This window comes from Dysidea avara, chromosome 5 (assembly GCF_963678975.1).
Source record: "Dysidea avara chromosome 5, odDysAvar1.4, whole genome shotgun sequence".
NCBI lineage: Eukaryota > Metazoa > Porifera > Demospongiae > Dictyoceratida > Dysideidae > Dysidea > Dysidea avara.
This window is the reverse complement of record NC_089276.1, coordinates 35,809,289-35,835,008: the sequence shown is the minus strand read 5'-3', so window position 1 is coordinate 35,835,008 and position 25,720 is coordinate 35,809,289. Positions and strand designations below refer to the sequence as shown.

The window sequence follows — 25,720 nt, the reverse complement described above, 5'->3', positions numbered from 1 at the left end:
TAATCCATCAGTTTGGAGGAATGTATACGTAGCGACAATAGAGTGGGGCTAAATAGTCGCGATGGTATAAATTGGAGATGATGGAGGGATGAATCTTATATATCATCATCTCTTCTCAGCCATCTTGTCCTGGGTTTTGGCACCAATGTGAACTTCGCAGCACACAACAACAACTCTTAATGATAATTATAGAGACAACACGAGGTCACACTCTTCTACATCGCATGACTTGGTGAGCATAAAATAATGACATGTAAGTAATGCTGTTATACATTTTTTTTTAAATTGGCTACTGACAATGAATTGCTGGGCTTAATGAGTTTTCTTCTACCACAAAAACTCAAAAGTAGCTATTATATGTATAACTAGATATGAAAAATCTAAAAACCATACTGAGTGAAATTAATATACAATCGTGGGATAATTGTGGTGGTTGTCATGGCAACCTATGTACAAATAAGTACAGATACATGAGCATAACCATGTACAAAAAAGATATATGTATAGGTTGCCAAAAGATATATCTCGAGATATCATCTCGAGTTATAAAGAAATTTGAATTTTTGGAGGTAAATGCCTTGTTGCACTGTATTACCATAAAACTTCAAATATTCATAACTTGTTTTCCCTATTATTTAAACTCACAGTAGTCGGCAAAGCCACTCTTCCATGCTGAAGTATACGTAACATTACAAACATATACACAGCAACACTAAACAAAGCTATACACACAACACATGTATAAAAACGTATACAACCATAACAGTTCAGGATAGGTCATGTAGCTATGTACTTAAGCAGACCATTATGAAAATTAGTACTATCATCAAATAAACTATATTTATGGCCAATCAAAATTATCACCATTCTTTTCCATTTGGGGAAGCCATAAAATGTGTCCATTATGTATATAATTATGTGGCCCTTTCCTGACTTGTAATGAACATGTCTGTTGTTGACACCTTCACTGTCACCACTAATAATCTGGTTGGCTGAAGTGTTGATTTGCTTGAGAAAAATCCACCTTTATTCTTTACCAGACTTGTGTATATACAGTACTAAGTGTTCACTATTGTGCTGGCCAGTATTATTCAACTCGAAGTCTATATATCAATGAGTTATATCATTAAATCATCAGCTACATCTTCATGTTTTAGTTGCGCATTTCTGACTCCCTATATTCACAAGCTTTAGGCCTTCTCACAGGTCCCTAGTGGGATAGCCTTCACAGAATGAAGAATACATGCAACCAGCACTGCCTTTATATGACTTCATGCTGCATGCTAATAGTCTTATACAGCAGTTAGAATGCTGATACAAAACTGTCTGTACTTGCCCATAATCTGATTTTTAATCTGATTGTCAGTTTCATACACTTTTGTAACATATCTCCTGTATATGTGTTGTGCATATAATAAATAAATAACAACTCTAAACAGGCTGTAGGACCAGATGTCCTTCAGACGTTCAGTACTTGTGCTATAAAGCCTTAATAAATTTACTAATGTCAATTTGGTTCCACACAGGGTACTTTGAGATAATAAGTCACTCTCTAGAGTTCCTATGGATACATATATCTAATCAAAAACAGCCAAGCTGTAAAAAAGGTGTGGCCCCTAAAAAGGCCAAGGTGAAAAAAAATGTGAAATCCAAGGTGGCGGCCAAGAAATGGCTGTGATGGTAGGTTAATGGTAAAAATTTTAATAACAACAATTCAGGTGAATTTTGTGCCAAGACCAAGCGGCACCAAATTCACCTGAATTGTTGTTATTAAATTTTTTACCGTTAACCTACCATCACAGCCATTTCTTGGCTGCCACCTTGGATTTCACATCTTTTTTCACCTTGGCCTATTTAGGGGCCGCACCTTTTTTTACAGCTTGGCTGTTTTTGATTAGATATCACTTCTTTTTGTATTTGTATACCCCAAAGCTGGCCATAGGCTGTTTTAGGGGCTTTTTAACCTATCGTATTTCTTTACCACAGGAAGAATAAAAAGACAGAGCAGATTTTTAATACTTCAACTGTTTTTGATTTTATCAGTAATTATATAAATATATTTATTACATGTCTATTATTCCCTACTGGATAACTTGTTCGCAGCTGATCTTTCTACTAAGGGACTTGAAATGTAACTAAACTCTCTACAGGTTGATTTGTTTGTAGCTGCACTCTCTAAGGGTGATTTGTTTGCATCTGAACTCTCTACAGGGCGATTGGTTTGTAGAAGAACTCTCTACAGAATAGTTTCTTTGTCACTGAACTCTCTACAAGGTGACTTGTTTCTAGCTGACTCTCTACAAGATGACTTCCTCTAGCTGATTTCTCTACAAGGTGACTTGTATCTAGCTGAACTATCTACAGGATGATCTGTTTGTAACTGAAATCTCTACAGAGTGACTTGTTTCTAGCTGATCTCTCTATAGGTTAACTTATTTCTAGTTGAACTCTCTACAGAGTGGGTTCTTCGTAGCTGAACTCTCTACAAGATCACTTCTTCTAGTTGATCTCTCTATAGGGTGACCTGATCTCTCTGTAGGGTGACTTTTGTCTAGCTGAACACTCTACAGGGTGATTTGTTTGTAGCTGAACTCTCTACAGGGTAATTTATTTGCAGCTGAACTCTATAGGATGATTTGTTTGTAGCTGAACTCTCTACAGGATGGTTTCTTTGTAGCTGAACTCTCTACAAGGTGACTTGCTTCTAGCTGATCTCTCTACAGGGTGACTTGTATAGCTGAACTCTCTACAGGGTGATCTGTTCATAGCTGAACTCTCTGGGTGATTTGTTTGTAGCTGAACTCTCTACAGGATGGTTTCTTTGTAGCTGGTCTCTACAAGGTGACTTGTTTCTAGCTGATCTCTCTACAAGGTGACTTCTCCTACTACAGGGTGACTTGTATCTATAGCTGAACTATCTACAGGATGATGATCTGTTTGTAGCTGAAATATCTACAGGGTGATTTGTTTGTAGCTGAATTCTCTACAGGATGACTTGTTTCTACATATAGCTGATCTCTGTATAGGGTAACTAGTTTCTAGTTGAACTCTCTACAGAGTGGGTTCTTTGTTGCTGAACTCTCTACAAGGTGACTTCTTCTAGCTGACCTCTCTATAGGGTAACCTGATGTCTCTGCAGGGTGACTGTTATCTTGCTGAACACTCTACAGGGTGATTTTTTTGCATCAAAACTATCTATAGGGTGATTTTTTATACCTGAACTTTCTACAGGGTGATTTGTTTGTAGCTGAACTCTCTACAGGGTGATCTGATCTCTCTACAGGGGGTGATTTGTTTGTAACTGATATCTCTACGGGTAGATTTGTTTGTAAGTGAACTCTCTACAAGGTAATTTTTTTGTAGCTGATTTCTCTACGGGTAATTTGTTTGTAGCTTAACTCTCTACAAGGTGATTTGTTTGTAGCTGAACTCTCTACAGGGTGATGTGTTTCTAGCTGATCTCTCTACAGGGTGATTTTTGTTTTGTAGCTGAACTCTCTACAGGGTGATTTGTTTGTAGCTGATCTCTCTACAGGGTGATTGTTTGTAGCTGATCTCTCTACAGGATGATTTGGTTGTAGCTGATCTTTCTACAGTGGGTGATTTGTTTGTAGCTGAAATCTCTACAGGTTGATTTGTTTGTAGCTGAAGTCTCTACACAGTGTTTTGTTTGTAGCTGATCTCTCTACAGGGTAATTTGTTTGTAGCTGAACTCACTGCAAGGTGATTTGTTTGTAGCTGATCTCTCTACAGGGTGATGTGTTTGTAGCTTAACTCTCTACAAGGTGATTTGTTTGTAGCTGATCTCTCTACAGGGTGATTTGGTTGTAGCTGATCTCTCTACAGGGGCGTACGCAGGAATTTTGAAAAGGGGTTACCACTACAGCTAAGTGACTGTTATATTAGAGTAGTTTATATTGCCTGAATGCTCTATTACAGTATCTCAATCTTTTCACTAAAATCACAATTCAGAACAATGCTATAAGTGTTGCTATCATGTTAGAAACTATTATTTAACTAAGATAAAAGTTTAAAGTGTGTCCTCTGCCATGACAGATTCCAGATTCTGGAAACCTGAAGTATCAATTTCTTAATGTTTCAAGTACTATGTAAAATCCAAAGGGGTTTCCTGAAACCCCTGGAAACCCTCCTCCGTATGCCCCTGCTCTACAGGGTGATTTGGTTGTAGCTGATCTCTCTACAGTGGGTGATTTGTTTGTAACTGAAATCTCTACAGGTTGATTTGTTTATAGCTGAAATCTCTACACAGTGTTTTGTTTGTAGCTGATCTCTCTACAGGGTAATTTGTTTGTAGCTGAACTCACTGCAAGGTGATTTGTTTGTAGCTGATCTCTTTACAGGGTGATTTGCTTGTAACCAAATTCCCTATATTGTGTCTAGTTTATTATGCATACAGTCATGCACAACATACAGGAGATAGTTACACATTGTTGTATATTATACTGCATCAGCTTCTTGTTTAGCTATTATACAGACTCACAGTATAGTAGATAAGTCCAGTGGAAAATAATTCCAGCAGCTAGCAAGCCAGATGAAGGATGAAGATGTGTAATACAACTACCACCAGTACAAGTATTACATTACTCATTACCTTGTTGTTCCAGCTGGTTGTTTATGAGCGCATCAGCTGGTATCCCAACTTGTCATCAGCTGGTTGTTCACTGCATGACGCCTGGAGCGCATATCCTGCACACAAAATACACAGTTACAAACATTTAATTCGTATTATTCTTAGTACTTGGTTGTATAATTATTTGATTTTCACACAGTGTACAACTGGAATAAAAGTCCTATACAAATCCAAGCACCAGCGGCGGAGCAAGTAGTTGATATGAGGGGGGGGGCTGGGCTGACCCAGACTTATTTCTATAGTTTGGTAAGGTGAGACCAAAAAAAAAAAAAAAGGTCACAACCAACTGACAAGAGCTTTCCACCTCATCAGCTACCATTTTTAGCTGATAAACTACATAAAAATCCTTACATAGCTCGCTACACACTGACTACTTTATTAGAGTGACTGCTCTATTAGAGTATCTCGATCTTTATCACGGTTTTCAGCCCCACTCCAAGAAAGATAATCATTCTGAGGGGGGGCTGAGCCCCCCCTCAGCAGACCGAGGGGGGACTTCAGCCCCCTAGCCCCCCCCTTTCCGCCGCCTATGCCAAGCACAGTGACTATAAAGTTACATTTAAATAACGATCATTAGGCCACTACAATGAGATTACTTGTTTCTCATCAGCTTCTCATAGAATCACACATGCGGGCGGGAGGGTTATCTCATTATTTTTTAAGTCATATAAACTGCAGAAGTTTAATGTAGCTACTACTATAGCTACACTAGAGAATCTATGACAAAACCAATAATAATGGTCTACCCTTTTATTTTAGAATTTTAGGTGTTTGGCGTGCAGTTCAGAATTCAAATATACTTCAGCTTCTTCACCACAGTAATAACAAGGCTTTCTAAATCAGAGAGTCCTTTAAGAGAACTCCACAGTAGTTAGTACCTTCACCATGTAGTCTTGGGGTGGCATATCTTCAGCAGCAGCAGCAAGCAGAAGCTGCCGATGCCGTGTTAGTTAGCATCTGCAGGCTGATTAGTCTATTAGGGGAGGGGCTGCCGCAGGCTTGTAACAAAAGAAACGCTAGAGCTACTATGACTCTTAGAGATGATAACCCATTCGTAGACAGAGGGTATAGGTCACGGTACTAATGCTAATATTCTCATATAGCACTCACTGATGGTGCCTCAGTGGTTGTTGATGCTCTAGAAAGCATTGGAACCAGCACAGTAGTGAAAAAACTCACGAGTAATGTCTGAATCTGCAATAATGAGTTCACATGTACACAAGAAAATTTGATGCGGGAGGTTGATGAGAAACAAGTTATCTCATTGTAGTAGCCTTATTATTATTAGCTATATTATTTTAGAGCTTTACAGTGGCCTGCACTGAAGCATGGGTTACCAGTCATATGCTTCAGTAGTAAACCAACAAGTTGCTACAAGGAATGTTAAGTTAAGGTAGGGATCATATAGACATAAAAAGGACAGAAACAAGGGAGGCTGCCAATATACACCTGCAGAGGACATTTAATTCCTGCTTCTCTATTCGTGCCGCTATGGACTTAAATGATTAAATGTCCACTAGCATTTCTGCATGTGTTTGTGACCTCCCTTGTTTCACTACTTTATATTTTTATATGCCTTGATGAAAAAAAATCCTAGTTTTCCATACACTTACTTGTATATGCATGTGATAATAAACTTGAGTTAACTATGATTTTAACAGTGAAATAACCACACCAATTTACTACTGAGATTTTCATCCTCAGTTGTAGTAGCTACGTTAATGTTGAATTGATTCACTAAAAATACTAAATAATTGATGGATGGAATTGCACAAGATTTTGAAATTTGGCTCATTTGCCAGTCAATGTCAACATAACACTGTGACTACTAGCTCCTCTGCTTCATTTGCATGACACTATTTTCATCAACCCTATTACCAGTAATCTCTCATTTTGTCCTTCCATCTAGGTTACAAGTTATCAACCAAGGATGGTATCAGGGTTCAAACAGAGTAGGTGATAAATCTTTATGACTTTAAAGCATATCCCATGGTTGCTTTCAGATAAACTGCTGGAACCAACCTGACTGGAGCTTGATCTATCTCCTACGTATGTATATAGTCCTACGTATAGTAGCTATCTCCTATATATTATATTATAGTGCTAAACATTACTGCTGATAATCCGAACATGGATGGACACATGCACCACACATATGCAAACACATGCGCACACACACAAATATTATAAATCCAAAAATAAAGGCACAATATTATAGAGAATTGTTCTGATGGCCTATTAATGCATTAGCGTGCAATATGCTAGGTGTTGTGCTACAATTCTATGTTGTCCTACTACATCTCTGCATGTATACATAGTACAAATTCCTAAACTATACAAACCAACTCATACACACTTTAAAAATTCAAAGTGCTATTAATTAAAACACCAGATGTAGTACTACCCATCTATATTAGCTAACTATATTGACACTACTTCTTCAACAATTTTACAATGTATGTGATTCTTCTTGATAACAACAGTAACATAATAATTATATTATTTTGTAAGCACAAGAATACATGGATACCATTATTATGTAACTATGTAACAACATGTATACAAGCTGATTATGAAATAATTGTATAGCTGTAGTACAATGTAGCTAATATTAAAACAGTACTAGCTACACTAAGCAGCTGCAACTGTATAGTGTTTGTAAACTCTTCTAGCTTGATGGACCTATATGAAGGACAGTAACCACATAATAACGAACACCATGAATACATGCTCAGTTATGTACAACATTATTATGTTTGGCACGGTATATGCGTAGTGGTTGGGATAACAATAGTATGCATGCAGATTTGTAAAAGACACACAATTCTGACAACTTTACGGTGCACAATACAGCCTGTAGGATGTACGAAGAGAAGTTGCAGAATATAGTAATCCACACATTCTTAAGCTTGTCACAACATAATAATAATATTTATACAGAGTGCTAGTCATGGTTCCCACATGTACAACTATACATATCTTCTATACTATACTGTATATCTACTACGCTATATCTTCTTCTTTATTCACAGAGTGGATTAGATGATAAACCTGAGTAATTGTGTGCATGTAAATTAGCTGTTGAGAAATGTACTGAAATGTACAAACTGCTAAGCCATTGTATACCTACATGTTTGGCTTTTGACACTCCAAAATGTTTTCCATCACTATTATATGTACAATATTAGGGCCTGAGTTGCTGTATGACTGGATGGTTAGTTAATCAGTATTGTATTCTCTGTATCAGAATTGCTGACCTATGGACTCTTCTCCAGAGGGTCAACTTATGTTAACCCACAACCATGTACTACTCTCACCTTCTAGTTGTTGTCTGATGTTACTGGAAAGTTGCTTCAATGGTTGAGTGTTGAACTCCTCCATCACTGCTAACAGCTTCTCAAATACCTCAGTGTATACAAAGCTGCCACTCAAACTTCGTTCAATCACATTGTCTATAAAATATGCAGCTGCGTCTGCTGGTGTTGGCTTGCTTTGAACTGTAGCACTCATGTTACCAAAAAATAGACCTTTCTTGTCCAACATTTCAATGAAGATGTCATTCTTCATTGGTAAAGAAGTCACCAGGTCTGGGTAAAACTCATGTAGCACATCCAAAGCAGTCATCTTGCACTAGTGACCTGTAATCACAAACAACAATGATAGTAGTGATACGGTACATTAGGGATGTGGGAATTATGCTAAGAAATAAAAAGAATGTGATTGGAATTAGGAATTTTGTCAACATTTTGAGCAATTTATAAAGCCTTGGAAACACTTTTGTATATTGACAGTGACATTCTCATAGCAAACAGTTGGTAGCTTGCATGCAAGCAAAAAGAATTAGTTAGTCACAGGCTAATTCTTTAAAACTTTTATGGTCAGTGGGAATTCTAGACCTGACCTACAGGGGGGCCAAGTAGGGAACAGCATGACTATTGTTGTATGGCTGTAATATAAAGTAGAATTTCAGGGGGGACTGGGGGTGTGACCCCCAGAAGCTGCAGGATTTGTGCAATTTGAAGGTATGAAAACAGCCTAAAATTTATACTACAACATGAAAAATGCTAAAAATAACAATGCCAATCTATACTTCAACTTTTCCACAAGATTTTTAAAAAGTTATTTTTCAACAGGGGGGGGGGGGGGGGGGGGGGGGGTAGCATGGCTTTCTTTAGAATTGCCTATGGTTATGATACCATTGAAACAGTTACTAATTATTATAACATATATAGCATAATTATTTATTTATTTTATTAAGGCTTTACAGCACAAATGCTGAATTAATTAAGATTATGATAAGACTATATATGGTCTTTATAAATACAATATTTATGGTGCATGCTTTTAGTGCGAGGCGTCAGAAATTGCCAAAACACGAACCCCCACAAACAATTTAGAATAACTCCAGCTGTGATTAATAAAAATCCACCAAATTTTCACCAACCATACTACTTGTAAACATAGTGAAGATCAACAACTTTTCAAATCAAAATTCTAACCCCCTAAATTTGGGGGAGCGTGATGTATGCTTTATTAGAGTATTATGTTTTGTAACTTTTTAGAAATTTGGTTTTACCTACTGGCTCTTACTTTGCAGTGAAGGTTCCTTTTGTTAAGACCAACATGTTTGTAAGACAGATTTTTAGTTATAGAGAAAAATGCAAAAATACTGAGTGCACTTTTCTCAGTAACCATGCAGAATAATGCCTCATATTTTGGTGCAGAAACATGTCACAAGATTTGGTAAGGCAGATTTCTTAAAGTCACATCTAAAGAGCATTTATGATGACATTCATATTTTAGCTACCTCCCACGCAATACTAAATTAATTATATCCCTTAGTATGTCCATATATGGAACCACCCTCACTGAGTTTATGTATGTGCTAATAGGTTATGTTGAGGTCACACCATTACAATGCAGAAATTTTAACACAAATTGTCGATTTTTTTTCATTTTTGGTCATTTCTAACGTCTTGCACAATAGCTAGCTACTCCCATTGACTGCTGTATAGACGCCATATGGCTACCAACGCTCCTATACTAGTGTTAACATTTAGGCACTCTGAGGTTTTCATTGTGCCTTCTACCAGTTAATGCGCTTATTCTAAGGTGGTCACACCCATCCCTCGCGGACTATAATGAGCGTAATGAATGGATTTGTGGTCGTGTGTAATAGCCGCTCTGGTGGACACTTTGAAGTGCTTCTGGTTTTAGAAGTGAAAGGAAATGGTAAGGAGATAGATTAGACACGTTTTAACACTCTACTGAGTGGTTTTTGTTTCACGGATTAATGGACTCGTGGGTTTATGCGCATGCGTAGTTGCTCAAACGTCTGAAAACCAGACTTACAGTGAATCGCTTCAGATATACATGGACTGTCGATCTTCATTGTACTGTTATAAACACTGTAAGACTGTAATATGTTAATTTGCTGGCTAAGGATTGTTAGCCGATATTTTACTTTGTGGTTAGCTATATAACTGGGCCGAGGGGGTTACCGTTAAGTAAACCATAATACCACAGTGGGATTCGCTGTTTAATGATGATTAATATTATATATAGTTTTATGGGATTATGTTATATGGTTTGTGAGATATAGTCTCGTAAACATCAGATTGGAATCTCCCAGAAATGCAGCCGGCGGTGTATGAAGGGGCATGAAGGGGTTAAAACATTTGTAGCCAAGCAGAAAGTTAGGTCACATGTGCAGTACTGTAACAGAAATTTCCAAATTCCCACATGGTTTGTTTTTCATTCATTTATGTATTGAGGGCTCATAAGAAAGACAGGCAATTAAAATAATAAGTAACATAAATTATGTACGTATAGCAGTTGTCCTCTGTTTCTATAAGGCCACTCCAAATAAATTCTCTGTTTCCTGTCCTGGACTCAAGCATATTTGTATGCGGGCGGGCAGTCCATTTCCATTATAAGATTGGCAGCTTTTCAAGCCATTATTTGCCTGGCACAACCATAAAAAGCTGCATAAAAGCATGCTTAAGCTTGTTCCTTCCTTTTTAAACAAAAATAACACAAACGTGAAGTTTGTGCTGACTTGATAGCACTGCTGACACATGCATGAGCTTTACTGAGCCTGTCAGTATGCAAGAATAACCAGGAAATAGTAGAAGAATACAGACGGAATAATGGAATATTTAGAGCTGACAGTAACCAGATGCGGGTGGTGGACAGAAAACAGAGGATTTGTTTGGAGTGGCCTAAAGCTATACTGTACATCATCAGCATTTGTGCTGAAAAGCCTTAATAAAAACTAAGTATATTATACCATAAGCTGTAGGAACAGCAACATAGCATATTATTATATATTAGCTAGCTAGATGTACATTTATGCACTTTTAAAACTACAATACCATTTATCTATATACATATAGTTACTCACCTTCTATATTGCTCTGTCTAACAGTATATACAAGTGTAAGCCTTCAGATGACAGATTCAAAACTATAAATCTTTCTGAGTGTCTGTATACAATATGATTTATATAGTATTCAGTTATTACATCACACAGGAAATGACAACATGGTTTCCTTTTCAACCACACTGATCACATTAGGAGGAAATTAGTTCACTAGTTACAATATATCATCAGCTTCACCCATCAAGAATCCCAAAGAATCTTCATTAAACCTATAATGTTGAATGTTGTTACCTGACCAGTACTGCACCTATAAATAATTGTAGCTGCACAAATTTCACCAGACACAACATTTAAGTCAGGAACCATACAACCATATCCTGGAACTGACTCAGCAGCTCTATAGTGCAGACTATTTGAATGTAAGTAATCAAAACTTTCTACCCATACCATCTATAGAATGTGATAGAGATTCTGGAGCTAGCCCTAACACCAGTGTTTCCCCAGGTCACCATTTAAATTTACAGCTGAGCAGGGGTATTTCTCATTGATTTCAATACACACACATTACATATACACAGTAGTGAATTTAACAAAACAAGGCTTTTGTACACCTCAATTTCTTTGCCTTAAACCAACTGTAACCTGATCTCTCAGTGAACTATACAATAATCGACCAAGAGTTTTGCACATACAATCATTGAAATGACAGCTCAAATTTGAAACTGGTATACTCTTTTGATGTTCATACTCACATAACTGGATTGTGTGAAAACCAGGTTTTGTCAAACTCTTTCACATATATTGTGATTAAAATGATCCCTACATATTTCTAGTGTAAATGTTGGTCAATCATCAAACACACATCTCTGATGCTTTCCCTTGTGTGTGTGTGTGTGTGTGTGTGTGTGTGTGTGTGTGTGTGTGTGTGTGGGTGTGCGCGTGCATGCATGCATGCATAGGTATATATACAGCAGTGTATGCTTGCCAATGTGGAGTATTTCCAGAGTGATGAGGCTGTACATAACAAGGATACAATTAATGAACAGCGGTGATATCCAGCTTATTTATTCCTTGTTATTACTGCATGTGTCAACTTCACAAGCACACTTTACACAGGGGAAGGGGAAAAAATCAGTGCAATTTTGAATATTAGTCAAGTTGGTTCTTAAAAAGGAGGTAATTTCTTTGATTTGATGTGGTAGTGTTACAGGCATTTGATCCAAAAGAGTACTGCGTGATTTGCAAATGGAACTGGTAAATTGGTTACATGGGATCTTGTCATGATGGTGGATACTGTTGCTGTGGCATTGGATGATGTTATACCACTAAGTCATCGTTGAAACCGGGTCACTACTGCTGACCCGGATGACCCACTGACCCGGATTGACCCTGATTAATTAAAGCCGAGACGTGTTTCGGCTAGTCTCGAGCGAGCGAACGAGTCTACATTTTGAGCGTTCGATTCGTGTTAAGTAAATATTGCAACTTCAGCCTAGCTGTAGGTTGAAGACCAAAAAAAAAAAAAAAAAAGGTTTTCACCTAGATACCCTCAGTTTCGTGCTACATACTACACTTACTAACAAATGGGCGTGGCTGAGCGTATGTTGGTGATGCGATAAGTGGGCGTGGCTCACGAAAGAGCTACGCGATAACGTTTATAAGTTTCCATGTCGTCAAACGAACAATTTCGCTTCTCACGTGATCCAATCCGGGTCAGACCCGGATAAATTGTAAACTGGGTCAGACCCGGATGACCCGACCCGGTTTCAACGCTGCACTAAGTGCATGAGACACATGTCAAGTTATGAATAATCTTAAAGTGGAAACATAAACCAGAGTTACATCTGTGGATTTCTAGTTCTTGCCACCTAAGTTGATGGATCATATTTGATATACTGCTGGTAGATTCCCAAGAGCTCAGTTGCATGGGATCAGTCACTTTTTTCTTGCTAACCCTTTCTTTCATTGCTGACCATATTAATGGTGCACTCCAGAGTTATTTAGGCAGCATGCAATTACCATATTATTTCCTATCAGTTATCAGTATATAACTAACTCCATAGAAATACTATACTGAATGATTCTTAAATGATTGAACATGTACAGGCGTAGTATAATTTTGCATGCTTGCATGTATAGCTAGCTATCACTAATTGTTTCTTTTAATACAACCTTAATTTAGCAAACGTAAGTTTCAGGAAACATAGGCACACTAGCTATAGCTGATCAAAAGTTTGTCTGTAAATTTTTTTGACTGCTTTATAGAATATTTTAGTTGCAGAGTGAGTGACTGCTCTATTAGAGTGTTTCGATCTTTTAGCCGACGCGGATACAAGCAATTAATAGATGACCTTTGTCCGAGCTTTCATAAGTCGGTCGTTTCCGTTCCCTATAGAATTCGTACTTGCCCAGTAAAGAGTATATGAAAGTTTTGAGAAACTTTCGAGAAATTTTCGGGGAAAGTTTTGGGAAATTTTCGAGAAACTTTTGGGAAGTGATTTATAAATCGAGAAAGTTTTGAGAAGTTCCGTCAGAAAGTTTTGAGAAACTTTCGAGAAATCCCACAACTTTTGAGAAAGTTTTGGGAAATTCTCGAGAAAGTTTTGAGAAAGTTTCGAGAAACGGGAGACTTTTGGGAAATTTTCGAGAATATCCCAGAACCGGCCACCGTAAGGCCACATCCGGTTGATTTGATGTTTTCGTGACGTTTCACGTCATCCGGGTCAATAGGTCACATCGGGTTCAAAGAGTCCATCACAGAAATAGTGACCCGGTTTCAACGTTGATCTCACCTCCAGATTTCCTGACGTAATTGTGCGTCTGGTGAAATGTATGCAGCTACAATAGTTGCAGTACTGGTCAGGTAACAGCTTTGTATGGTTTCCTGACTACTTTAAGTTAAACAGCAGTGAACTAATCAGTGTGGGTGAAAAAGAAACCAAATTGGTGATGGCATTTCCTGTATGATGTAATTACTAACTATAGTCTACCATACCTAAATGCTATATAGGCACCACATAAACAGACACTCAAAAGATTTATAGCTGTGAATATGTCATCTCATGAAGGCTTATACACTCGTATATACTGTTAGACAGAAGGTGAGTAACTACGTATATAGATAAATGCATAGATCGTATATTCTTCAGATACGAAGAATATGCGATCTATGATAAATGGTATTGTAGTTATAGCTACTGCATCTGATAGTGATAAGTACTTGTTTAAACAATAGCTTTGTTGTAAGGTAGCTATACTCATAGATAATATATACCTTATAAGGTATATATTATCTATGCTAGTTACAGTAGCTTTGTAGAAGCAGAGGACACTGAATTGACACATTAATTATTTGTGTGCTATATATAATATGTAATTGTTTTCCTTTCATATGAGCCCTCAGCATACAACTATACATGAATGAGTAAAAAAAAACTATGTGGGAGTTCCTGTATAGCTACTGCATGTGACCTAAGTTTCTGCTTGGCTGCCATATTTATATGAGCACTTAGTCTACATGCCTGGCTATTAACTGACTATTCTCTGCGATATTGTGGTTGAATAGGAAAATTGTATCTTCACCAATTGTTAGGTTTTTTGTCTCACTATACTTAGCTAATGTTATAGAGTTATTTTAATACATAAGTTATTAGTGAAAAGGGGGTTTTCTCCACACATCCAATTCCATGAACTTGGAATATGTACCATGGTCTTCCAAGTTCATGGAATTGGATGTGTACAGAAGATCCCTTTTCACAAATAACTTATGGTAAATTGGATGTGTGTGGAAGATGTACCCCTTTTTGCAAATCTGGTCAAATCCTTCACTGTTTGTAATAAATACTCTTTTGTATGCCAAAGATGTGATAATCAAACGGTTACTGCATTGTATGGTAGCTATTGCCCAGGAGGTTCCAAACTGGATCATATATATCATATGAAATCCCTTTAAAGTCTTTGAAGCGTGGGATGTAAAGGTAGTGTTAAGTTATGCAATTTGACTGGATTTGCGAAAAGGGGTACATCTTCCACACACATCCAATTTACCAACTTTGACAACTCATAACTTCAGCTTTGAACTGGTTAATTTGGTCAGTATTGAGCACCAACGTAGCTTAGTGGATGTAGAAAGTTTCAGGTAATATGTTATGTGAATACTGAGTTATGGTCTTCTGAGTTCATAGAATTCGATGTGTGTGGAAGACCCCTTTTTGCAAATCCAGTCACAAATGTGTAAAATGCATAGGTAGCCAGTGTCAACAATTTTGTGTTTGGTATTGAACCTTATGAAGCAGCACATATACAGTAACTACTATATGCATCAAAGTACTTGCAAAATAGAAGCCAACTATATCACAGCAATCTTAGTTATTGACACTCATCTCCTTGGCTTTGATTCTATTCAAGCTTTTACTCTGTAAAGTAAGCCCACTACTGTAAGGTTCTCAACTGAGAAGTAAGGTTCTCAATACAAGTAAGGTTCTCAATACAAGAATCCTAAATACAAGTTATAGTCATCAAGTCTGCTAAATTTAAGCAGTTAACTGTCTCACTATTACACACCTGTAGCTGAGCAATGTTGCAAGTCTGGCACAATTACACCTTTCTTTTGTGTGTGTGTGTGTGTGTGTGTGTGGGTTTCTTTATGTGTGAGGGAGTGGTCTAACTACATGAGACTAGCAGCCAGTTGCCCAAATATTTGGTTTAAAAAAGATTAAATACCTGAGTCCAGTAGTCCAGCCCACTGCTCCAGTCCACTAGTCCAGTCCAATGATTGTACACAACCTTCACAATTCTAGCACAGTGAATGTATGAAATAACTAGTGACGCTCTCATGTTCCCTGATAGCTGACTTGAGATACTCTAATACAGCAGTCACCCTAAATAGAACAGTTACACATGTGCTGTATGCTATAACAGAAAAACCAAACTAACTAGTATATTAACAATATTAATTTTAAAATGAAGTGAGGATCCAATAGTGAAACAAGAGATGGATGATAATAACTCGCGCTCTGTGGGAAAATCCTTACTTTAAATTGGCATTCAACAAAATGATTGTTACTGTATAACATGCCAATATATATACGGATTCTCCACCAAACTCTACTTCATTATTATACTAGTATAATATGATATACATGCATACAGGTAGCTGTGTAAAAAGATTTAAGTAAAAGATTGAAATTTATTTACAATTAAATGCAGTAAATTATTGTACATGTTTGTGCTTATCACTAGAACAATACGATGACTATGGATGTGTTTACTGACTTTTACGAGCAGTTGGTAGCATCTTTACCAATGAAGGATGCTATTTTTCGTGCAAAATTGACCCAGAAAGGTCTAATGCACAGTGAATTAAAAGCCACAGTGAATTCCATGCCAACAGAAATACAAGGAGCTCAGTTGTTCTTAAACAGCATAGTGAAAGCTTTGTCCATTGGTTATACTGAATCATTTGAGAAGCTCCTATTAGTTATGGAGGAATTTAGATGTGCAAGCTTGCAGAAACTGGCCAGAGGAATCAGGAAAAGGCTAATGGAAGGAGATAGAGGTAGTGATGGGAGTGGAGAAAGATTATATGGAGGAGTGTCAACAGGTCAGTATAGTCCCTATCTGTATAAAAAATAACAAGCAGATATAGACAATAAGTTTAATCTATACTTTTCACTTTGAAGATACAATTCTAAGACTACCGGTAAAAGTTCATGCCTATTGTATTATCATCCATGCTACATTACATTCCAAAATGGAAGAAGTAGCTTATATAACACATGTTTATGCGGTATAATTATAGCAGAATTATAAAGTTGGTGGCACTTCTCAACAATTTCACACATTTATAAAAACCCTGAGCTTAGCGGAAGCATCTCATTTCTTGTCATTATATAGTATTCATTTGGTCAGTCTTCTCTACCATCAATCTCATCTTCACTCCTTCAATTAGCACATAATAATACATGTACTATAATAGCTTTACTGACTGTGACTATTGTCTATGCCACTAACACTAATGTGGGATTTAAGTAGTGATGCACAGTCTAAGCAAATGTCAAATTCAAGTACATAGCCACAAAATAGAGATCACATGAACAAGAAAGTGGCATACATGTGCCTTTGTGCCTCTGAAGTTGCATACTACAATTTTGAGCACTGCACCAGTTTTTCGCATGCTCCGTTGTGTCCGATACACCTTAATTATGCACTTAAGAGAACTGATCTTGACTCTTTAATATTAATATTTCTAAGTATGTATATATATGGCTGTTCTTTAGTAACCATGGTGACTGAGCTATTAGAACACTATGTTTTGATCTTAAGTTGTGTTTCCTCTACAGTAGCAAAATTAACTTTACAGTATCACTACATGACTGCTCTGTTAGATTATTTTGAGCTTTGATTCTATTTGGTACCAAGTAATTCATCAACAAAACTTCACCTATTATGCTTTTACCAATCTATTATTTATACTAACATGGATGTGATTAAAGTAGCTACATAACCATGCTATCCACACCCTTTGAATTTGTGTGCACATTTGTTACACCTTGTTGTACATGTGATGGAGTTCAAGGTGAAGTTCAAGGTGATAACATTAGTTATGCATGATACTAACATGCATAAGTCACATGACTAGCATTATAAACCCCAAGTTCACATGTTTCTGGTAAAGTTTAGAGGTATGGAAAATGCCATCAACCAAAAATGATGCTTAGTTTATTTTAAGTTTGGCTGTGTGTCTTTAGCAAAGAGACTCAATGAACTATTGTTGTCAGACCATTTACACCTCACACTATCATCACCTATAGCTTGTAGTATATGCCTATACCACCATATCTCAAAATTTAAACTAACCAAATACACATGCTACATTTAATGGCTATACTCTTGGAATATCACTTAATGATACTTACATTATACTTCCACGTCTTTGAAACTAATAACTGTTAGATGTATGTATAACCTTACAATATTGTTAAGTTTATTGTGTGTCTTTTTAGATCATTCTGACTGTGCTGTTGCAAAAAAGATTCTCATAAACCAACGAAGCAGTCTTGTTACCCTCCATATATTGCCACTAGTACCATCACTGCTTGCCAATAATGTCATCAATATGGATGAAAAGAGGAAGATTGAGATGAAGGAGAAAAATGAACTAGAAGGGATGAGCTATTTTCTTAATCAAGTCATATTACCCAGTTTACACGAGAATAAAATGGATAAGTACAAAGGCTTTCTTGCAACAATGGCCAAACATGATGATTCCTTGTATCAAGAAATAGCAAAGAGGCTTGGTAAGTTGCTATGCAGTAGTGGTAGACAGTATCATATGTTTGTTTGTCGGGTTCACCCCTTGCTAATTTGTATTGTCCAAATTTACTAGACTTGTGATAGCAATTTCTGAATAGCACCATATGTAAAGAAATTTTGATGACGTAATAACAATTAGATAAATTCACACTTCTTCAGATTTGATAAATTTAGTATTTTAAATTTTTTTAGATAAAACATGTACTTTTAAAGGAGCTCATGGGCACCTGATGAATTTATATTAATTTTGATGAATAAACCAATTGGTCAAATGTCTTGCATACGGTACATGCAGTAAGGTCATACATGTTTGCATAAATAACGCTCTTTGAAGACATGCACCCCTCAATTAAAGGGTATATGTATATATATATATACACTTAACCTATACGAATGATTTCTGAGGTCCTTACAAGTCTCTACTGAAACAACGTTACCTTGCAACTATATAATATATATTATATATATATATATATATAGTGAAGTTGTGAATAACTCTGGGAAGTGTTTGGATTGCATGGCAACGTGTATTTATAATGTTATGTGTTTTTAACAGAAATGCCGCAATCAGAACATTCTGCCGATATGCATCCAGCACCTTCTCCTCAATCTCCTCTGGTGAGTTTACTACATGTATCTACGGTGTAGAAACAGCTGGGTTGAAGTGTAGTGTACTTAGTCTGCTTGCTAGAAATCTTTTCTGCCTGGCAATTGTGCCTGCATCAAATATACCAGCATAATAAAAAGCATAATAGGCTGGTGTGCTATGTCAGCATAATACTAGCATAAATTAGGTGGATATTTCAAACTGTGGAGCTTAATTTCATAATAATAGAGCACTCAATGAATTGTACATAGCTCCTTAGATCAATACTCTCTAATACAACAGTCACTTTGTAGTGAAATACTCTGATTAGTTGATTGATTTATTTAAGTTCCAAGGCCATTCTTCTGTATTGGGGTGTACGCAGAACATTACAGCATCTGAACAGTAACTACAGCATACAAAGCTAAGCATTCATGGTTCAAGATAATTGTAAGAAATGCTACTAACCTAGGAGCATAATGCAAGTATAATGGGAACACTGAAGAGTATAATCTTGTGACATTTGCATGTATCATTTGTGTGGTCCATAATCCAGTATACTGTATAGTGGGAAACTTTGAAGTGGGAAAATAGCGAATTTGGCAATTTGCTATATTATTATTCTGTAAATTTGCCAAAGTTTAACCCGCCAATTACTTGTAGCACTTCAGATTAGCATCTTTATAGTTAAAAATTGAGTCTGATTTTGCCAAAGATTTTTTGCCAAACATGCTATTTGCCAAAAGTTTGCCCCCTACAAAGTTTCCCTCTATACGGTATGTATGTATTGCATGCTCAACATTTTATCTTAATTGTATTCATGTAGCTAACAGAAAAGGTTACCATGAAAATAGAGGAGTCTTCATGTGTTCAAGCTTTTATCTCATCAGAAGACACGGTAAAATTAATTGAAGAGCAAAACCTTTTAGTGACATGTACCAACTCGACTTATGCTATCCAAGGAAGCTGGTCAAGTGTTGAAAAATTCCATCAACACTTAAAAGAAAAGATGAAGTCTCAGCATTCAATGGACAGGACTCTTTCCAATCCTCTCAGTAGTAGCAATAAGCAACAGTGTCATAGTGGTGGCGAGTTACATGCTCAGTCAATGGAAGGTGTACATGAAGATTCCAGTGGTGGTATTGTGGTTCAGGAATCAAATCTTAATACAGAGAATGAGAATATCAAGAACAAACATTCAACCACCAACAGTGAGCTAGAGAAACATGCAATATCAGTTGGTAATGTACACCAGGCTTACACAGCAGTTGATGAGCACAAGAAGACCTTCAATGACACACAGTTTATGGATGATTCTAATGAACAACCAGCCAAAAGCCTCAGATCTAGCTCCATATCAACAAAGTTGGTGTTTATTGACTTGCCAAAGATCTCCAGGAGAGTCACCATAAAGCTTGGTAATATAGTTGATGAGAATGTTGATGCCATAGTTAATCCTGCAAATGCTCAGCTAATACATGGAGCAGGTGTGGCTGCTGATATTGATAGAGCTAGTAATGGTGAAGTACAAAAAGCATCCACAAAATTGATCAGTCAACATGGAATGCTGACAGCCGGCAATGCAGTTGTAACTGGTGCAGGAGGAATGTTGAAATGCAATATGATCATCCATGCAGTTGGTCCTACAGAATATCAGCACAAAGAGAAGTGTGGTCCCCTGCTACAGGTCGCTTGTAACAATGCAATGATCATGGCAGAACGATTTGGTCACAAATCTGTTTCGTTCTCGCCAATTACTTTTGGGATATATGGTGAATTAACGGCAAATGTGATGTTGTCAACACTTTGTAGTTACCGGTGTCACAGTCCTGCATTACTAACAGATGTGTGTATCGTCATTACTGATGATCCTACCTATCGAGTATTCCTTGATGTACTTCAAAGAGAGAGGCAACATTTGGAGTCCTTAAGCTTACTTAATCATCCACCAGTTCCTAGTGTCATCACTACCTCCTCAGCAACCATAAAATCTAGTTATCACAGTCAACCTTATTATTATCCAGGTACTTTTGCTCATTTCCCTCCACCAGGCAATGCTCAACGATGGGTTGATGGTGCACAATTTAGAACACCAGTTAATCATCACGTTGTGACCCAACAACCAACAATGTCAATGGGAATTAGCCATTTTTCATCACCTGCAATTCCTGCTTATCCAAATGTAAATTTGGTGGGACCATTGCCAGTTACTAGCACATTTTCACATACTCCTTTGTTACACACTCCACAAAGTTACAGTTGTGCTGCAGTACAAGAGCCATCAATGTTGACAACAGTACAACATGCAATGAGTACCAGCTCAGCTACTCCTGTTGCTAATTCCATGTCAGCTACATTCAATAATAATACCTTTGGCAGGCCTAATGGTCCTTCAAATGTTTGCAGAGAGAATGGAAGAAATGCCAATGGATGTCAACAGCAAATGAGGTCCCCCACAACAACTGTTTTGTCAAACAGTGGTGTGCCATTTTCTGCAAATGACAAGAAATTCAAAGGAAACAGTGAGTTACTCATTTTCTTGTGTCTATTACACTGTTACATGTGATATGTTATAACCATGTCAGTGGGGCTTAATTTTCAACTTAACACATAATGCTAAGAACTAAAATTACAAGAGCTGTGATGAGTAACTTCCCAATAGCCTTCATATATTAGGTTGTCATGTATTTTCAATTATCTTAGCTACGAGAGCCAACTTGTGTGCACTTGCTAAACTATTTGTATTTTTAAGGTTTGTGATGTTCACAGTTTGCTGGTTGAGCTTACTTCAAATATCACTTGTGCTCTCCATGAAAAACTTATAGAGATAATACGTCACCACAAAATGTATACCCTTAGCTTGTAGCCAATTAAACATTGCACCACCTTTATGTTTGAATACAATTCAGCAAGTATATGTTTATGAACTAAAAGTATAGAGACAAATTTAACAGCAATCTATGCCATATGTTTTGTACAGGCTGTAAAGTTGCAAAACAGAAATTAAGAGAACATTGTGATGCACTTACAAAACTCTCCATCACTTCCATTTTGGAATCACTGTTTGCTGAGGGAGTGATCACACGTTATGATAAAATGTTGATAGAGACAAAACCACTGGAGAGTGATAGGGTAACATATCTCCTTGATGATGTGTTATACCGCAGTCTCTTGGTGGGTGTGATGGACAAGTACACAGGATTTGTTAAAGTTTTGGAGCAGAAGGGTGAAGAAGAATATGACATGGTGATGGAAAAACTAGCAAACAGTCTTGGTACGTTCAATTACATTAGGTGAAAAAGTATGCAAATTTTACATTTTATGAAACCTCTTCATAATATACACTATAGGATTGAATAATTTTTGCTGCAGCACAGAGGCTTTCAAATAATACGTATATAATAGGAGTCATATGTACTAGGGCCAAAATTAATATATAACACAGGCCACATAAACTTCATAATCTTCCGTACTGTAAGAAAAATGTTTGTACTAGTGTTGGCTGAATGCATCCACTTCACATGCGGTTTTGCAGTCCAGTAGTTACAGGGTTAGAAATTTGTCATGTCAACTTTAAATTTGGACACATACATGTAGCTAGCTTGTAAAAAGTCCACCTGCCCACATTACTACTCCAGTATTGGTGGATGGGATGAAAAACTACAGTATGATAATAAAGTTTATGTAGCCTTATACAGTATGTACACTTGTACAGAATTGTTGTAATCATCTGTTATCTTTGCAGCTTTGTGAAAGAGAAGTACTCAGGATAACTCCTTCATTATTACCATAAACTGTAGATAGAATGCTGTACATTTTAAACTGTCAACTATTTTCTGTTGTGTATTCTTAATTGATGTTTGTGTACATAATAAGTTCTAAAATTAACTACTAGCTAGTCACTGTGCGAGTGCTGAAACTGTAAATCCTCAATCCATCAGTTTGGAGGGATGTATACGTACTTACGTAGCAACAGTAGTGTGGGGCTAAATAGTCACGATGGTATAAATTGGAGATGATGGAGGGATGAATCTTACATATCATCATCTCATCTTATATATTATCATCATCATCTCTCAACCATCTTGTCCCGGGTTTCGACACCAATGTGAACTTCGTATATAGCACACAACAACAACTCTTAATGACAATTATAGAGACAACATGAGCTCACACTCTTTTACATCGTATGACTTGTAGAGCAATTATTAGAATAAAATAATGACATGTGTAAGTAATGCTATTACATATTTTTTAATTATTCTTATAAATGGGCTACTGACAATGAATTATTGGGCTTAATGAGTTTTCTTCTACAAAAACTCAAAAGTAGCTATTATATGTATAACTAGATATGAAAAATCTAAAAACCATAAATTAATATACAAATCATGTGATAATTGTGGTTGTTGTCATGGCAATTTATGTACAAATAAGTGCAGATACATGAGCATAACCACGTACAAAAAAAATTAAGATATGTTGTGTGCATCTGGAGTTATAATCAGAAACATGAAATTTGAATTTTTGGAGGTAAATTCCTTGTTGCACTTTATTACCATAAAACTTCAAACGTTCATAACTTGTTTTCCCTATTATTTAAATTCACAGTAGTCGGCAAAGCCACTCTTCCACACTGGAGTACACATAACATTACAAACATATACACAGCAACACTAAACAAAGCTATACACACAACACGTGTATAAAAACTTATACAACCATAACAGTTCAGGATAAATCATCTACATGCTTAAGCAGATCATTATGAAAATTATAGTAGTATCATCAAATAAACTATATTAATGGCCAATCAAAATTATCACCATACTTTTCCACTGGGGGAAACCATAAATGTGTCCATTATGTATATGTCCTTTCCTGACTTGTAATGCACAATGAGATCCGCAATGACGTTTTATGACGTGCTGATTACAAAATTTGATGTCATAATTGACAAAATGGCCGTGTTAGTGTGGGAGCTTTAGAGACTTTGGCACACAGTTTTCGAAATGAATGTTGTCTGTGGTTTTTTACACAAGGAACCACGAGATAATTAAGGTAGTACACACACCGTGACAGTAAAAAACGTGCTCCAACTAGGAAAGCAGACCGAAAATTTTAAATTCGCACACAGATAGGCTTATTTGTATTGTATTATATACTATAAGCGTCACATTTGCCCTTATTGGAATTAATAAACGCTATCACAGGGAAACGCCATCTCACAAATACCTCCATGTACAAAGTCCCCACACTACGGCGGCCATTTTGTTTTGTGACATCACCGATAATTCAGTCATGTAACGTCAAGAAACATCATTGCGGATAGCACTCATTCTGTTGTTGACGCCTTTACTGTCACCACTAATAATCTGGTTGGCTGAAGTGTTGATTTGCTTGAGAAAAAATCCACCTTTATTCTTTACCAGACTTGTGTATATACAGTACTAAGTGTTCACTATTGTGCTGGCCAATATTATTGAGCTTGATCATGAAGTTTATATATCAATGAGTTATATCATTACACCGTCAGTTACATCTTCATGTTTTTGTTGCACGTTTCTGACGCCTTCTCACAGGTCCCTAGTGGGATAGCCTTCACAGAATGAAGAATACATGTACATGCAACCAGCACTGCCTTTATATGACTCCACGCTGCATGCTAATATTCACTTACTCTTATACAGCAGTCAGAATGCTGATATCAAGACACAGTAGTGTGTCGTGCGGCCAAGAAAGCCGGCGACCACACCGTGAGTATAGTGACAGGGAAAAAGAAAACAGCTTTTTCATGCGTGCATAGCTCCATGGCCCCTTCTCAAAGCACACTATTTTTGCATTATAGCTGTCCCCCAGATAGGGTACACCACACAGCAAATTTGATTTAATTCGCAGCAACCACTTGCGAGATATGGGCGTTCAAAGTTTCGTTTTAATTTCTTCATCTTTTTCTTCTTATGCAGTACGGGGGCTACGGGGACTTCGATTTTTTTTCGCACACAATGCAAAAATTGCTATAAAATGCACATGTGTAACTCGATTACTTCGATCTTTGGTACAAATGAAGAATGTGTAACGATGAATTCACGTACCAAGTTTGTTGTGAATCTGAGGAATATTCAAGGAGTTATGAGCACTTATTCATGTAAAAAAAGATCAAACTTTTGTCACTGCTACATGCACGGTAAACCAAGCATAGAAATAACTTGGTGTGTAGATAGGTTGATCATCGTAGCAGTACCTTTTGATAGTTTGAATAGCAATAGAGTTACAGCGACAAAGTTATAAAGAGCCCATGAAGCATGAGGCTCGTATGATTGAGCATTGAGTATACTATTGAACAGTACCCAACAAATATCTAACATGTTTATAATGATTTTATAATAATGTCAGTTGATATATACGTACTGTCAGTTTGACCATTTACATTGATTTTCAGCCTTAAAAAGTCCACTCTTGTTTTGGCTGGTTGCTATTATTGTTTCTTTTCAAACAATTCTACCTGACTGCTTAACGCACTTCTGGACATTTTCTCCTTGAAAATCCACTGAAAAAAATGTTAAAGCTGTGAAAAGTAGTGTTCATCGGGTGGTCCCAATGAAATTTTATTTTCATAGCATTTTAATTCAGCAAATTAATGAAAAACCAATCAAAAACTGATCCAATGAAATTTAAAGTGCATGAAAAGCATTTCACAGAGTTTTCAGTGTAATTTTTCATTAGGTGTTCATTGGTTTTTCATTAATTTGCCCAATTAAAATGCTATGAAAATAAAATTTCATTG

At 36.8% G+C, this 25,720-nt stretch overlaps 2 protein-coding genes across 2 annotated transcripts; one reads left to right on the top strand and one right to left on the bottom strand.

The window, feature by feature from the left end:
• Positions 1 to 7,095: 7,095 nt before the first annotated feature.
• On the bottom strand, positions 7,096 to 11,208 carry LOC136256526 (uncharacterized). The gene is made up of 3 exons (XM_066049503.1): positions 11,055 to 11,208; positions 7,969 to 8,289; positions 7,096 to 7,333 (listed from the first exon to the last, which is right to left on the bottom strand). Exons 2-3 carry the CDS (start codon positions 8,273 to 8,275, stop codon positions 7,320 to 7,322), a joined length of 321 nt encoding a protein of 106 aa, XP_065905575.1. The 5' UTR covers positions 8,276 to 8,289; positions 11,055 to 11,208; the 3' UTR covers positions 7,096 to 7,319.
• Positions 11,209 to 14,005: 2,797 nt separating this feature from the next.
• Positions 14,006 to 22,821, top strand: LOC136255784 (uncharacterized). Its single transcript, XM_066048676.1, has 7 exons — positions 14,006 to 14,134; positions 16,275 to 16,635; positions 18,038 to 18,331; positions 18,904 to 18,965; positions 19,760 to 21,455; positions 21,914 to 22,207; positions 22,679 to 22,821. The coding sequence occupies exons 1-7, from the start codon at positions 14,096 to 14,098 to the stop codon at positions 22,684 to 22,686; spliced, it is 2,754 nt and encodes a 917-aa protein (XP_065904748.1). The 5' UTR covers positions 14,006 to 14,095; the 3' UTR covers positions 22,687 to 22,821.
• Positions 22,822 to 25,720: the final 2,899 nt, after the last annotated feature.